This window comes from Mirounga angustirostris, unplaced genomic scaffold, assembly GCF_029215605.1.
Source record: "Mirounga angustirostris isolate CCGP_5_RB_7025 unplaced genomic scaffold, mMirAng1.0.hap1 SCAF_16, whole genome shotgun sequence".
Classification (NCBI taxonomy): domain Eukaryota; kingdom Metazoa; phylum Chordata; class Mammalia; order Carnivora; family Phocidae; genus Mirounga; species Mirounga angustirostris.
In genome coordinates, this window is record NW_026991724.1 from 12,660,015 (window position 1) to 12,676,564 (window position 16,550).

The 16,550-nt window shown below is 57.0% G+C and overlaps 1 protein-coding gene across 2 annotated transcripts; it reads left to right on the plus strand.

Annotated features, from left to right (window-relative positions):
- Positions 1–5,505: 5,505 nt before the first annotated feature.
- On the plus strand, positions 5,506–16,542 carry LOC123855276 (C-type lectin domain family 18 member A). Of its 2 annotated transcripts, none has more exons than XM_064581448.1 (12): positions 5,506–5,916; positions 6,463–6,554; positions 8,549–8,788; positions 11,853–11,950; positions 12,371–12,492; positions 12,672–12,779; positions 13,388–13,480; positions 13,872–13,978; positions 14,580–14,685; positions 14,987–15,083; positions 15,536–15,627; positions 16,131–16,542. In XM_064581448.1, the coding sequence occupies exons 1-12, from the start codon at positions 5,778–5,780 to the stop codon at positions 16,166–16,168; spliced, it is 1,332 nt and encodes a 443-aa protein (XP_064437518.1). In that variant the 5' UTR covers positions 5,506–5,777; the 3' UTR covers positions 16,169–16,542. The 2 variants fall into 2 exon arrangements, with proteins under 2 accessions (XP_064437518.1, XP_045746707.1); XM_045890751.3 differs by having other exon boundaries at positions 5,508–5,916; positions 14,556–14,685.
- Positions 16,543–16,550: the final 8 nt, after the last annotated feature.

Below are 16,550 nucleotides of genomic sequence, written 5' to 3' on the forward strand. Positions count from 1 at the left end.
ATCCTCCCCCCAGAGCCTCCTGTCCCCAGATCAAGCGCCTTTCTGCAGCTTGTTTCAGTCAAAGGGTTTCTAGCAGAACAGTTCACCCTTCACTCTCGGGTCTACTCTTGGGATCTGGGAAATGCCATTGTAATGATTGTACAGGGACGTAACTCCTTATTTACCTTTGTAAGTGTGCAGTTCCCTCAGCCCCTTCCTGTCCCTGCGTGGCGACAGCACGAGGTCCTGAGGACGTTTGGGGCACTTTAGGGGATGGGATCTTTCTCAGGAGCCCTGCTGATCTTAGGCACCCAGAGCGACCAGCATTTCTGAGTCCATGAAGGCGGTAGTAACATCGTGCCCTGTATTTCTATCAAACCAGATTTTAATTAAGATGTTCTTTTCATGCTACTAGGTTTGTAAGTGAATAAACAGACCTGTTCATTACTCTGGCCGTGGCTGCTTGTGAAACGTTCTTCATCTCTGGTGGCTGTGTGTCGTATTTGCCATCACAAAGGCTAAACGTGGTACATAAAACCGTTTGCATCTGTGTTAGCAGAGTGTGAAACAGACTCTGGACGCCCAGGGACAGCAGACACGGACAGACACTACAGCACCGTCCATGCGGCGCGGGCCTGCCTGGGGACAGAGGGCCTCCCTTCCTCCTTCCGAAGGTTACGAGGACTCACACCTGAGTCTTTAACCCACGAAACCGGTGAACTAGTGAAGTAAGTGCTGAGCATGTGCTAGACGCCAGTGGGGGTGCCTTAGAATCATCTGGGGCACCTAAAGCAATCCCCTCCACGTGAATTGGAATCAACAGGACTGGAGATCTGATCAGTACTTCTCCAGAGACTTCCAGCAACTTCTCTTGTGTCTCGAAACCACTGGATGCCACCTGTTGAAGAGTCCGCAGGACACGTGGTAGTTGTTGAGAGATCTGTGGGGTTAGGGAGGACTTTCGCTGGTCCCTGAGCAGGACAAGGTGTTTCTTACACATCATCCCATGTAATCTTTATGACAGTCTCAGGAGGTGAGGTTTTAGCAGATGATGGAGACTCAGAAGGAACCTGACGTTTCCAAGATCACACAGCTTGGGGGAAGATCTGGAAATGAACCCAAAGGTGCTGCGTTATAGCACCGGGCAGGTGGCCAGGAGGCCATTTGAGGCTGGGTCAGGGAGCGAGAAAAGAGCACACAGGGTAACAGGGAGGTGCTCCCTGGCTGTGGTACACTGGACATTTTCAGTTCCTCGTTCATCTGCCCCGTGAGCTTGCAGCGCATGACTGGCTTGGTCATGTTGGTTGGCGTCAGCCATGCTGAGACCTTGCTTTAAAAGCTAGGCAACCGCCACCGTGTGCAGGTGGAGCGACCGAGGCCTTCAGGCGAAACGTGCGTGGTCATCAGCCCTCCCGGGTGCCGCTGTCATCATTAGATGGTGCCCTGAGTAGCTACCGTATCTCAGAGGATCACGCGGCATGAGCGACAGACGCGGGAAACAGATGGGACCCCGCCCTGAAGCAAAGCCCACTGACCCGCAGCCTAAGTCGGCTGCCCAGCCAAACCACGGTCACCGCAGGCCCAGAAGCACGAGACAAAATGCTGGTGGAAGGCACCAGGTCTTGGGCTGGTTTGGACGCCGCCTTGTGCAGCTCAAGTAGGGGGTCTCTGACAGTGTAGCCATGTAGGAATGATGCCATCACGGCCTCATCCCCTTGAGGAATTCTCCACTCCCTGCCAACTTGGAGTCACTGGTCTTTATTCTGCTCATCCAAGCAATGTTCCAGCAGCTACAGGTGGGAATCCCCCAGGCTAACACGTCAGGAACAACCTCATCATCCTGTCTTCCAAGTCTCCTATTATTTCCCGTCCATGAACCGTCAACTGAGCCCCAAACCGGGGAGTCATCTGGTCACCCCACTGGCTTCTCTCTGTACCTCTAGTTCATCACCCAGCTCAACCGAGTCTGTGTCCCCAGATCTCTCGTCTCTCCTGGCCTCTCGTTCCCCACCCCCGCTGCTGGAGGTCAGAGAGTTGGCATCCCTTGCTGCGATGATCATCCCTAAAAGGATGGTCCCTGCTTCTGGTGTCACCCCATCCTCACTCTGCAGGGTTGTCTTTCCCAAGCACGTCAGATCATTTTACGCACTGGCTTAACCTAACAGCTCCTCGGGACTCCCCGTTGTTGGGGAGACGTGTTCAGACTCCTTAGCGTGGCGGAGCACGGTCTCCATGGTGGGACCGGCAGAGGTGCCCCAGGTGGCTCTGGGGCCAACTGCGTGCGAGGCTGGGGCCCGAATCCTGACCCATTTGCCCCCCGTGTGCGACTGATCCCATCTTACACCCTGCTCTCAAGTCCCACTCCGCCAAACACATCTTTTGCTCGCTAAGATGTCCTTTCCGGCCCCTGTCCTTCTGTGCTTGGGGAAGAGTCCTGACTTGAGAATCAAATGATCCCCCGTCGCCCCTCCCATCAGCCTGGCAGACGCCTCCAGAATTTCAAAACCTCAGCCCACCATCACCAGCATCTCCTCGGTGAAGCCTTTCCTTCCCACGACAACTGGCCTCCCTTTGGTGTGCCCACTCTACTCTTTTCCACCTCTGTCTTTACTGTTTTTTCCCCTACTCGTCTGTCAATCCCTCTGAGGAGGACTGGCTTCTCTGAACCCCCAGCATCTGGCATCATGCCTGGCATCTATCACATGATTGAGCGAATGGGGGAAAGTAGCGAGCAAAAGCTGTGTTTGCCAATCTGTAAAATGGGGATAAGGTCCTGGCCTCAGAGAGCAGGGGGCATTCGGTTACTGCAGCTGGCCCTCCAATGGAGCAGTAGGTGGCGCTGTGACATACCATTGAAGTTTCCTGGGGCCTCCCAGCCCTGCATCTGGAGTGCGGGTTGTCAGGATGAACTAGAAACCCAAATCAGACTAATCAAATCTCCCCCTGAGAGGTGACACCCCATGTGGCCCCCGTGACTCAGGAGGGGCTGAGGAGAGGCTCCTTTGGGCAGCCTTGATAAAAGGGATGTGCCCTTTCCCTCCCGCTGTCCTCACCTGGAGGGGTCTGTGGAGTTAGGCACCTCAGACACTTGGATCTGGGGCATCGTCTGACTCAGTCCCCCAGAGTCCAGGGTGGAAGGGCTGTTGTCCTGTTTGGTTAAGAACATGACTTTGGAGCTGACCTGGCCTGGGTCCGAATGCCCGCACTGCCTCCCCCTTGGAGTATGACACCGAGACGTTACCTTTCCCGAGCCCCCGCTGTAGTTTGTCACCCAGAGAGACTATAGAGAACGAGAGAGAGGGCCATATAGGATGTGTGTATATACAGAGAGATTTGTCTTAAGGATTTGGTGCCTGGCAAGTCTGAAATTGCAGGGCAGGCAGGCAGGGTGGGAACCCCAGGAATCATTGATGTCGAGGTCTCATGATGTCGAGGGGGCATACTTCCTTTTTCCTCTGGAGACCTTAGTCCTTTTCTTAAGACCTTGAAGTGAATGCATGAGCCCATCCACGTTATAGTGGGTGATCTGCTTTAATCAGTCTACTGGTTTCAGTGTAAATCACATCTAGAGAATACTTTCACAAGAATAGCCAGACTCGTGCTTGACCAAACTTCTGGGCACCCTGCCCTAGCCATGTTGACACATAAAATTATTCATCGTAGCCTCTATCTACTTCCTTGTAAAATGGGCAATGACACCTTTCTTTCCTTCCTTCCTTCCTTCCTTCCTTCCTTCCTTCCTTCCTTCCTTCCTTTTCTTTTCTTTCTTTCTCTCGTTCTCTTTTGGCAAGACTCAAATAATGTGGATAAAGCACTTGGCTCAGAGCACAATTTTCAGAGCACAACAGCTGCTTTTCTTATTCTTGCAAGGTGCGCTGCATGGCCTGGCACCTAGGGGGTGGGAGACTGTGGCGGGATGAGCAACACTGAGTGATCCAAAGGGAATGAGAGTCATGAAGCTCGAGGAGCGATGGGTCTGTTCAGCAGATGCTTATGACAAAAGCTGGGCTCGAGTCCCCAAGTGCCACTAGGGTTAATGCTTTTTAACTGAGCTTATCATGACCTGTTTACTAAGGACCTGGGCTTGATGTAAATTTATTCCAGGTTGTGCCTGGGAGCTCAGCAAAATTGTGTGAGCTACCTTTTTTATTTTTTTTAAGATTTCTTTCTTCCTTCTTATTTTAGAGAGAGGTCATGAACGGGAAGGGCAGAGAGAGAGGGATAGAGAACTCCGAGGGCCACGACGTACGTGAAAGCAGATTTGCACCAGTGTCTAGGAATGTGAAGACAGAAAGCCTGAATTAGCTGGGACACACCCTGTGTTCGCCTGGTGACCTGAGGCAAGTCCCTTAGACACAGCGAGCCCAGCTTCCTCATCTACAAAATGGGCACAGCATCTCTGTCGTTGCGACAATTTGGTGAAGCCACGTGCGTGCTTTGTGAACTCTGCAGAGAAAGGTCACTGTTATTAAGCATTGCTAGGACCCAGGCAGGATGAATCTGAAATTGGCCATCCGTTGGAGGGAGAAGAAACTCCCAAGGCCCTGGGGTATTGTGTGGAGGGACACACAACCCCAGGCCAGCTTAGGGGTCCTTATGCCTGGCCCTGCCCCCGCCCCCTCCCCCATTCCCATGACAATATCCACTTTCCATCAGTGTTTCTCCCCAGAAAGCCAAGCCCACTTGCATCTCAGCAGTTTCCTGGTAGGTGACACCTGGCTCTGAGAGGGTGCTGGCCCAGAGGTCAGGGGTCACACAAACTCCAGAAGGAGGAAGGAGTTGTTTTCCGAGGCTATCCTTTGTGGTGGGTGAATAACCTTTGATCTGCCCTGAGGTGCGGGGTGGGGGGTGTGAGCATTTGGCCATGGCCTGCAGGATAGCCTCATCTTTTTTAAGAATCATGGGCCACAGTGCAGGTCTGTTTCATTGTATTCTGGTGGGATCGGATCGTGTAGGCCTCAGCCAGGCCCCAAAGCATCACGGCAATGTGCTGCCTGATTGTCTAGAGTCCGACTTGCTCCCAGCAGGACTCCAGTCAGCCAAGGAAATCACGTGCTCTCCTCTGCTCGCCTGGCCCTCTCCTGGCCTGCAGACATGTGGGCGATGCAGGTCCCCTGGGGCTGGGCCCAGCCCCCCACACTGCCCAGACAGATACTGCCCAGAGTCCTAAGGCACTCTTTTCCTCCTACAGGTGCAGCCCTAGCCCATTCCGCTACAAACCCAACCCCCCAGGGCCCCCACCCACCGGTGGTACCTGCCTGGTATGTGGTTACCACCTGCCTATGTTTAATTCATGGCTGGGGGCTGGGATAAGCTTCCCAAGAAAGGGAAGAGCTCCCCTGGGGTCTTGCCCAGTTCCTGCCTGCCTGCCCCGGGCCTGGGCCTGCGCCTGAAGGACACTGTCCCAGCCAGGGCACGGCCATCATTTGCTAATCCACCGCCCTGGAATGTCTGTGGCCCAATCAGCAGGGTCTCCCAGGGCTCCCCAAGGGCTCTAATAATCCTGCAATGATTAGCAGGGGCTACAGGGTCAGTGCACACTGCTCAGTCGGTTGTTGTGGGCAGGGCTGCCGGCCAGGCCCTGGGCTGGAGGAGGGAGGGAGCCCTGGGATTGGAGCTGGCTGTCTCTTCATGCAGTGTCAACGGGAGGCTTTTTGGATACACCGATTATTCACATCAGCCTCCCCCTTTTGTCTGCCAGTCCAGCCTGCCTCCTTGAGATTGTGAGTGGTTCTGTCTAGCCTGGGAAGCAAGCTGGACGGCTGAGCCAGGCCACACCCGGAGCGCCCAACAGGCCCATGCTGTGGCCAGAGCCCTCCGCCAGGCTGGGGGGCCACCGGCCCGGCCTCCTGCCCGTGCTCCTGGCCCTCCTTGGCACGGCCTGGACAGAGGCGCGGCTCCTCCCGCTGCAGGAGGATCAGGCTCCAACTCCTGGAGGTAAGGGGCCCCTGGGTGAGGAACAACGCGAACAGCTATGAGCACCGCAGACCGGTGCCAGGGGCCTTCTGGAAGCCAGTGCTCAGGCCTGAGCTCTGGGCAGGCTAGTGTGGTTTAAGGAGCGCCCCCCCCCGCCCCCGCCACCTGGTAGCCCAGAGAACCAAGATGGATGGGGGAGGCTGGGACTGGGGAGCAGGAAGAGTGAAGGGGAGTGGACCCAGGCTTGGGGGTCAAGGAGGAATACCAGCCGAGTCTGTAGCTGGGGGCCCCAGGACTGCCCCCTCCACACACGCAGCCCGTGGCCCCCTCTCTCTCCTGTTAGCCCAGGCCCCAGCTCAAGGGTCCCTGTACACCTGCCTCTCTCCCAGCCCCTCAGCTCTCTGTCTCCCGTAGGCCCCCCATCCCCCCATGCCACATCAGCTCTTGTTCACTAAGGGCAGGGCTGCCCTCTGAGCTGCCATGGCAACCCCCACCCCATCAGCCAGGGTCACCCGGGGGGAGCCCAGGTCCTGCTATACAGGGGCCTGGCTGTGTCTCCCGCCCCAGCCCTGAGCAGTAAGGAGGCGTTCCTGCTCCTCTCCGTACATAACCGTTTGCGCAGCCGGGTGCACCCCCCCGCAGCCAACATGCAGAGAATGGTGAGTACCCCAAGGCAGGCCCGCCCAGGGGGTAGCGGGAGGGGCAACCCTGAAGAGGGCTCAGGAGGCCATGCCGGTGACAGGCGCCATTCTGCCTGGGCAGGGCAGGGGGGCAGCCAGTCACCCTGCCCACTGGGGGGACCATGCCTGGTTGCTAGGGCTCCGCAGCGGCCTGCTTCCCAGAAGGGCAGTCCTTTGGCCTTTCCTCACATCCCATCCCGTTGCCCTGGAGACCAGAAGACATGGAAGAAGGCCCGCAGGAAAGAGAAGCTCCACAAAGGAGTCCCAGCAAGATCAGAGGGGCAGAAGCCTGGGAGGGAGAAGCATCCTGCTTGAGGGAGGGGGCTTGAGTGTGACCAGGACCCAGTGCTTCTTCAGGGTTTATCTGGGTGACTAGGAGGGGCCCCTCCAAGGTCCCTGCTCCTTCTCTGGGGGCTGGGGTAGGACGTGCAGAGTTGGTGGTATCATCCAAGGGCCCAGAAACACTGCCCCAGCACACGCTAACGGGCCCCGGGGGTGAGGGCAGGATAGTGTGGGGGTGGACAGGGTTCCCCATGGCTGCCTCCCATAAACTCCTCCAGGCTGGCTCAGTGGTGGTGACCTTGAGAGCTCTAGGGTCAGTTTCCCAGGAGGTGGGGGTGGGGCAGGCTGGCGGGAAGGGGTCGCTTCTCCCCCTTTCCCTGCTCTGTAGAAGTTCTGCCCCTTCTCAGGCCCAGGTCCTGGCTCCCATTGCCCATGCCTCATGCTCCCAGCTCAAGTCCCTGGCGTGGACGTGCTCCCGCTCATTGGGTCATCGGTGTCGATGATTTTCATGCGCCTTTGGCCAAAGTCTTAGAAATCAGCATTTCATAAAAGATGAGATGAGAATGGAGCCTCACCACTCAGCCTCTCTCACCTCTGCGGGCCTCTAGGGCTTTTACCCAGTGGAGGCTAAGCCTCTTAGGGTGGTGCAGGGCTGCCAAGGGGGCCCCCAAGCAGTCCCCACTACTCCAGCTCCAGTCCTCATTAGAGGTAAAATCAGAACAGCTATCCAGCCCACAGTGGGTCAGGCCATGAGCACAGCACTCTGCCCCCTGTACCCTTTGAATCTCCACGACAATCTTACCCTCCAGGTATCTTACTGTCCCCATTTCACAGATGAGGATGCTGAGTCTCATGGAGATTAGGGGACTGCTAGAGGCCACACAACTGGGGTGAGGTGGCTGGGCTGGCCCAGGGCATGGTGATGGGGTGACCCAAGTCTTCTTGATTGCTGAGCCCCTGATTTAAGGAGGGGGACAACTGGGTGGCTGTAGGGGTATAAGGGCAAGTCTGCTGCTGTGTGGGTGGGGAGAGAAGATCAGGGCCACTCCAGAGAACAGTGCTGGCTGGGGCCAAAGCCCTGAGGCCAGGAGCCTCTTTGGTCCTGCTTCCCCGTTGGCACCCCACGCAAGGCCAGGTAGGTGGGGAGGACAAGACAAAGCAGCCTGGCTGCTAAGGCCCTTTTGCATCAACAAAAAGCCAGATGGAAGCAACCAAGCCTTCCTGACAATGGCTAGAGCCAGTTGTAACCTAACGGCAAACACAAAACCAGTTTGAATGGCTCGGGCCCTGCCCCGGGCTCACATTACCAGACAGAAAAATCTACCACAGAAGCCCATCCCATTGCCCAGGCTGGCACAGCTCAGGAACACCCATCCCCCTCTGGGGTGGTGCCTAGGGCAGGGCCGAAGGGTGCCCACACTGGGGTCAGGAGGACGGAAGCTCTCAGTCCCGCCTGAGCCAGGCTCCGGGTCAGGTGCCCAGACTTCACTGGTGCTTTTACCAACACATCTCCGAGAGCTCCTTGCAGGTCCGGTCTGACCTTCCCTGGCCCCGGGGTGAAGTGGGCGAAACACGACTCCCCGTCCAGTGCTCTCGGCATGACCCCCGCACCTGGGGGTGGAGGAGGGAGTGGGATCACTAAGGCATGGCCCAAGGGTCCCCGCTGACATCTCTATCTGTGCGGCCCCCAGGACTGGAGTGACAGCCTGGCCCGATGGGCTCAGGCCAGGGCGGCCGTCTGTGGTGCCCCAGCCCGGAACCCCGCGTCAGCACCTCGGGCCCTGCAGCAGGTGGGCTGGAACGTGCAGCTGCTGCCCGCGGGCTCGGCGTCTTTCGTCGGCGTGGTGGGCCTGTGGTTCGCAGAGGGGGGTTGGTACAGCCACGCGGCAGCCGAGTGTGCCCGCAACACCACCTGCGCCCACTACACTCAGGTGAGGCTGTGGGCCAGCCCCCGGGGCCCCAGGGTCGGCTCAGAAGGGCGACGGGCCGTCTTCACATTGGTGGCTACTCTTCCAACGATTTGTAGACTTTTCCTTTTTTCAACTCTAACTATGAACTATTTCAAACGTAAATCTAGTAATGGACTCCCTTTTACCCACCACCTACATTTAGAAAATGTTTAACTCTATTTGTTCTCATCTCTTAAGAAAAAACCAGCAACTAGGGGCACCTGAGTGGCTCAGTCACTTAAGCGTCTGCTTTCCGCTCAGGTCATGATCCCAGGGTCCTGGGATTGAGCCCCACGTCGGGCTCCCTGCTCGGTGGGGAGCCTGCTTCTCCCTCTCCTCCCTGCTCATACTCTCTCTCTCTACCTCTGTTGCTCTCCCTCTCTCAAATAAATAAATATAAATCTTTAAAAAATAAAAAAAAGAATATAAAAAATAATAGAGTAAACTGAATAAAGTAGGAGAAAGTAAATAATGGGGGTGCCTGGTTCACTTAGACAGTGGAGCATGCCACTCTTGATCTCATGGTCATGAGTTCGAGCCCCATGTTGGGTGTACAGATTACTAAGAAAAATAAATAGGGGCGCCTGGGTGGCTCAGGTGGTTGGGCGACTGCCTTCGGCTCAGGTCATGATCCTGGAGTCCCGGGACTGAGTCCCGCATCGGGCTCCCTGCTCGGCAGGGAGTCTGCTTCTCCCTCTGACCCTCCTCCCTCTCATGCTCTCTGTCTCTCATTGAAAAGAAAAAAAATAATAAATAAATAAATAAATAAATAAATAAATAAAATTAAAAAAACAGAAAGTAAATAATAAAAATAAGAGCAGAACATCAGTTAAGCGTCCGATTCTTGGTTTTGGCTCAGGTCATGATCTCGGGGTTGTGAGATAGAGTCCCGGGTTGAGCTCTAGGCTCAGCACAGGGTCTGCTTGGGATTTTTCCTCTCCCTCTGCTCTTCCCCCTGCTTGCTCTCTCTCTCTCAAATAAATAAATAAATAAAATTTTTTAAAAAAAAACTAGGATTAAACAGGGATTTAAAAAAATATTTCCTGGGACACCTGGGTGACTCAGTGGGTTAAGCATCTGCCTTTGGCTCAGGTCATGATCCCAGGGTCCTGGGATCGAGTTCTGCATCGGGCTCTCTGCTCAGCTAGGAGCCTGCTTCTCCCTCTGCCTGCCGCTCCCCCTGCTTGTGTGATCTTGCTTGCTCTCTTGCTCTCTCTCGGACAAATAAATAAATAAAATCTAAAAAAAAATTTCCTGTGTTTGTAGCTAGGTCCTTTTAAAATTATCAGCTTTATTTGTACCTTCTCTCTTTCATTCTTTACCAGTCTTCCCAGAGATGTATCTATTCTAACAAATCAGCTTTTGTTTGTTTTTATCCTTTTTCTTTTTTTAAAATTTGTGCTCTTATCTTTATTATTTACTTACTTTTTTTAAGTTTATGTATTTTAACGGGGTGCCCCCATTATTTACTTTCTTTTACTTTATTCAGTTTACTCTATTATTTTTTTATATTCGATCCCAGGACCCTGGGATCATGACCTGAGCCTAAGGCAAATGCTTAACTGACTGAGCCACCCAGGTTCCCCTTTACTTCTTTTTTTTAATTATTATTTGGGGGGGGGTAGGGGGAGGGGCAGAGGGAGAGAGAAATTCTCCAGCAGACTCCCTGCTGAGTTCAGAGCCTGACATGGGGCTTGATCCCAAGACCCTGAGATCATGACCTGAAATGAAATTAAGAGTCAGATGCTTAACCAACTGAGCCACCCAGGCGCCCCAACCTTTCCTTACTTCTGAGTTATTTGCTTGAGATTTTATTGCATTGAATTTATAGAATGCAGCCCATGGGATATTGTTCCTTTGGTTTTTCTTGAATCTTGCTTTGTGGTTAAGTGAGGGGTCAATGTTTGCAAAAGTTGCATGCATTCCTAAAGAGAATGTATGTTCTCCAATGACTGAGTACGTATGTCCGTGTCTCCCTACTTCACAGCTGTCCTTTTGAGTGCTGCAGGAGTTCGCCTAACCATTCCCCTGTATTGACTATGCTGTTTCCAAGCTGTCCCTGATTTTAAGATTTTCAGTCCAAGTGTTGAATACTGTCAGAGACCTGTACCTGTTAGCTTTTGTTGCATGACACACTACCCCAAAGTTTAGCATCCTCTGATTCTGTAGGTTGGCAATTTGGGCTGGGCCCAGTGGGGAGGTTCTTCTGGTCTTTGCTGGGCCCATGAGCGAGTGTGGTCAGCCACTGTGTGGGCTGGGAGTGGGCTGTCTAGTGGGCTCACCTCAGCTGGCTCACCTCTGCCTGTGGGGTCTCCAGGCCTAGGTTCAAAACCAGCTCAATATCATTTTTTTAAAATGACTTTATTTTATTTATTTATTTGAGAGAGAGAGCACACACCCACGCACACAAAGCTGTGGGAGGGGCAGAAGGAGAACCAGAGAATCCCAAGCGGACTCTGCCCTGAGCCTGGAGCCTGACACAGGGCTCGATCCCACAACCTTGAGATCATGACCTGAGCCAAAACCGAGAGTCGGACGCTTAACCGACTGAGCCACGCTGGCGCCCCCAGCTCCATATCACTTCTGCTGCATTCTGTTGGCCACTGCAAGCCACGGGCCCAGCATGATTCAAGGTTGGAAAAGAGAGTCCTCCTCTTATTGCAAAGAAATGCAAAGGCACGTTTAAGAGTGGGCTGTAGGGAGCAGGGAAGTGTTGTAGCCACGTATGCGATCTGTCGCAAGGCCTTTGAGGTCCAAGACTTTCTTTTGCCACTCTCCCCCCCCTCCACAGTTCTCTCCTTTCTTCAGGTATCTGCTGATCCAAACCTCTCCACCCCTCCCCCCACCCAGAAAGCCTTCCTGGGCTATCCCTGCCTGTCCTCATAGCTCTGCCCAGCACAGCACTGCTCCTGAGGTCCCGAGGGAGCTCTGTCTGGCTCGTTTGGGGCAGAGGCCTCCCCAGGCAAGCATCATCAGTGTGGAGGGCCCCCAGACTGGGAGTGGGGGGGGCCCGTGATAGGGTTTCTGAGCCACCGTGTCTCCTCAGCTTGTGTGGGCCACGTCGAGCCAGCTGGGCTGTGGGCGGCATCGGTGCTCTGGGGCCCAGGCAGAGATGGAAGCCTTCGTCTGCGCCTACTCCCCCGGGTGAGCCCCCACCACGGCAGCATGCTGCCATCCACCGCGGGGCTGGGGGCTGGGGGAGACTTTCACCCAGGCTAGAACGCTCAGCCACCCCCCCAAAGGCCTTCACCCCTGGGTCTGCCCCCTCACGGGGAGAGGGAAGGAGGAAAGGGAGAGGGTGGGGAAGTGGGCAGCCCCCGAGATTCCAGCTAAGCCGAATGTGGCCCCTCCTTGGCAGCACCATTGTGCTTTGCCCGCTGGAAGAACGGAGCATTCCTATTAGTGTGGAGGCCATCTGTACTTTCCTAGGACATCTCCCCCAGCTCCCCCAGCTCCCCCAGCTCCCCGACTCCCTGGGTGGGCCAGAAGGAGCTGCAGGGGCCGGTGGGGCAGACAGCAAGGCCCGCCCCGGCCCCTGCAGCCCTCTGGCGCTTGCTCTCACAGAGGCAACTGGGAGGTCCACGGCAAGACGATCGTCCCCTATAAGAAGGGCTCCTGGTGTTCGCTCTGCACGGCCGGTGTCTCGGGCTGCTTCAAAGCCTGGGACCATGCGGGGGGGCTCTGTGGTAAGCGCCCCACCCGGCCTGCCTCCTGCTGGGGCAGGCGGTACAAGACCGCTCGATGTGGGGAGCCTCGTGGAGGGTGGCAGCCTCCCCCGAAGCCCTGGCCCCTGGCCCCGGGGGAGGCAGCCGCCTGGCCTGCCTGAAGGAGGGCCCCCTCTCAGAGTTCACCCTCGTCTGACCAGAGGTCCCCAGAAACCCATGTCGCATGAGCTGCCGGAACCGTGGCCATCTCAACATCAGCACCTGCCACTGCCATTGTCCCCCCGGCTACACGGGCAGATACTGCCAAGGTGAGGAGCACCCGGAGCCCCAGGTCACAACTGCCCGGGGGCCGCGCGAGTGAAGCCCGGGCCAGGGTCCAGGCAGGCAGCCGCAGGGCTGAGGAGGGACACACATGCTAGCGTGGTGTGTCCGGGGGCCGTGCGGCACCTGCTGAGAGTGTGGGGAGAGAGTCCTGAGGGAGTGGGTGGCTACTGACCAGGGACTTGCTGATCTGAACACTGCATATGGTCATTCAACCACCAGCCTGAGCACCTGCCGGACCCTGAGCCGTGTAGGGGATTCAAAGTGGAATCGGGTTTGGCCCTTAGGCCCTGGGATGGCAGGAGGAGCACATTATCAGGATCTAGAAGTAGACTCTGGTCCCGCTCTCCCCCTCCCAGCTCTGTGACCACAGGCAGGTCATCCCCCCAAACCCCAATTTTCTTCTCTCTATGATGGAGATCAAATCGGACACCAAGCATAGCAGCAGGTGGAGGCCCTGCTGGGGTTCCATCCTTGGGGATCTTTCTCGTCACGGTTGGCCAGTCCCCACACTCCGAGGCCTGTGAGGGGCAGCACGGGGTCCGGGGGCTGCGGGCTGAGCTCCGTCCTCTCCCCCCACCCCCACCCCGGGCAGTGCGGTGCAGCGTGCGGTGCGTGCATGGCCGGTTCCGGGAGGAGGAGTGTTCCTGCGTCTGTGATGTCGGCTATGGGGGAGCCCAGTGTGCCAGTGAGTCCTGCCCTGAGGTCCCCCGATGATGAGCCAGGCCACCCCCTTGTAGCCCCTCACCAGGGAGCTGCATCCGGCTCAGACCGGCGCACGGGAGCCCACGGGCCACATCTCTTCCTGACTCCCTGTTCAGTCCCATCATGTTTGGTAACTTGAAACCAGCCACGGTGGGTGAAATTGGCAAATGCCACAAATATTTTTTGTTTTTGTTGTTACGAGAGAGCAAGCTGGATGTTACACATTCCCCAGCATGCCACCAACTCCCACCCACCCTCCAGCTTGGAGAGGGTGGCCAGAAGAAGGGGCTTCTTGAGCTTGGCTCCCTGGCAGGGTGGAAGGCGTGATGGGTCTGAGGTCCCCCCGACGCATAGTCAGGCTCCCCTGTCCCCAGCCAAGGTGCACTTTCCCTTCCACACTTGTGACCTGAGGATCGACGGAGACTGCTTCCTGGTGTCTTCGGAGGCAGACACCTACTATGGAGCCAAGATGAAATGCCAGGTGATGGTGGACCCCTGCCTTCCCAGGGACCCCCAGGGTCTCAAGTGAGGGTCTTCATGGAGGGACCTCGGACTAAGAGATGGTTCCTTCGATTTCTCCTGCCCTGACTCTGGTCATTACTCTAAAGCAGGGGTCACAAACTCAGAGGCCCATGGAAGCCAGGAGGTCACTGAATGAGCTGAGGGACTCAGGGGGGGAGGCCCCGCCCACCCCCCCCCCTCCAAGGAGCCGTCCTGATTCAGCTCTAGCTGCTGGCTGCCAGGCAGGTAGCCGAGTTCAGGGAGGCCAGAACTTGGGATTTTTCAAGAGAATCAGAAATTCAGATTTTCACTGGGATCTCTCGATGTATTAATGTTGGCAACCGATTCCAATGTATTCAGGACACTGAACACATGAAACAAAAACCTCCCCAGGGCAGGGCCCCCAGGCCCAGAGAGAGAAGATGCAGGGAGGGGATGTTACAAAGCAGGAGGCTGTGGGGTGGGGGAGAGGACATCCCTGGCTGTGGCGGGATGGGCGGGACGGGCTGGCCTGAGCTCTGGGGCCCTGCCAGTGTGACCTGGAGTGGGGGTTACAGGGAAAGGGCGGGGTGCTAGCGCAGATCGAGAGCCAGAAAGTGCAGGACATCCTCGCCTTCTACCTGGGCCGCCTGGAGACCACCAACGAGGTGCCTGACAGCGACTTTGAGACCAGGAACTTCTGGATCGGTGAGTGCTTGGCTGGTTGGGAGTGCAGGAATCTGGGCAGTGAAAACCCACCAGCAGACAGTAAGGGTGCGGTAGGGGCTGGGGGCCCAGAAGGGGACTGGCAACCTCCTTCCCTGGGGAGAGCACGGAAGGGAAGGAGAGGGAGGGTCACCAGGGGCTGGAAGAGCTAGGAAGGGGGTTAAGGGCTGGCAGCCGAAAGGGCATTAGGCAGCAGGCTCCAAGCTCAGGGCGCTCCTCTCAGGGAACCTGGGCTCTGAGTGGGGCCCTGGGTGGTGGACCAACCTTAGTTGCCATGGCCCAGGGCTCACCTACAAGACCACCAAGGACTCCTTCCGCTGGACCACGGGGGAGCACCAATCCTTCACCAGTTTTGCTTTTGGGCAGCCTGACAACCAGGGGTGAGTCTGGGGTGCCCTCCCTCCCCTGGGCTCTCTCTCTCACCTGGGCCCTTGGCTGAGCCTTCAGATGCCACTGAAGAACCTCCACCCAGCCCGCTGCCTGGCTGAGTCCCCTGAGGGCCTGGGCCTCCCCCGGTGCCCAGGAAGTCCGGGCACGGCTGGGTGCGGCACGGTGCTGGGCTGAGGCACACCCCGGCCTCCACAGGCTCACACAGAGGAGAGGGAACTCCAGAAGGCTTCATCCACCGTCCCCTCAGCGGTCCCTCCATCCCTCTTCCTGAGAAGAGCGGCTGAGGACTGGGGAGCAGGCATGGGAGCTGGGGGGTGGGTCTGGCTCCTGGAGGCCCCATCTGTGGGACGGGGCTCTTAGACACAGGGGGGCCTGCTGGCGTGGAAGATGGAAGCCTACTTTCATTGCCCCACGCTGAGCACCCAGCATCTCGGCCTGGCAGGTTTGGCAACTGTGTGGAGTTACAGGCGTCCGCCGCCTTCAACTGGAACGACCAACGCTGCAAAACCCGAAACCGTTACATCTGCCAGTTTGGTGAGGGCCCCCTCACAGCTCCCCTCTTCTGGTCCCTGCTGGCTCGCTCCAGGGGCTGGGATGTCCAGGTCACAGACCCGCAAAGTGTCTGAGCATGCAGGGCCGCCGGGGAAGTCCTGCTCGGCGCTCTGAGCTGCCTTCGGGCCCCTGAGGCCCGGGGAAAAGAGAGAAAGAAGCCCAGCCTCACGAAGCACGTCCATGCGGCGGACTGGAAAAACAGCCTGGCCAGGGATTTCTCCATGGTCCCTTTCCCCCTGTCACCAAAGCTGCTACTTAGGGACCTGTTGGGTTCACCAGTGCTCCCTGATTCCCTAGAGCCCGGTGAACTGTGGCAGGGAACAGAGGGGAAACGTGGCCCAGAACCCGCCCCCAGCGGCACCTGCTGGAAAGGTCTGGAGCTCCACGTGGGAGCATAGCCATTTCAGGACCAACTGCAGAAAGGTCCCCATCCTAGGACTGCCCAGGCTGCCACTGACCCTCGTTCTGTCCGGCTTCCTTTCCAGCTGAGGAGCACATTTCCCGGTGGGACCCGGGACCCTGAGACTTGGCCGTGACCCCCTGCCAGCACCCGGATGCGCAGCCGCGCTCGCCCAGCTGCCCACCTGTCTGGAACAAGGGCCAGGCCAGGACTGCAAGCCAACATCCACAGACGTCTCAGAGAGACCTGGCAGGAAGGGAGGCAGGGGGTACAAGTCAGGCCCAGAGGGAGTCTGCCATAGGGGGAGGGGAGCCGGGGCCCCTCAGCCTGCTGTTGATTGGGAAGGTGGGTGTCAGGCGCCCAAACAGGAGGCAGGGCCAGCAGCCAGAAGAGACCACTCTCCTCCATGGTCGCCGGACCCTCTGGGGCAGATGGAGGTTCCTCACTGCCCAGGGTGCACCCCACAAAGGATTAAACTAAGTTATGAATCAGCCGGACTTGCGAC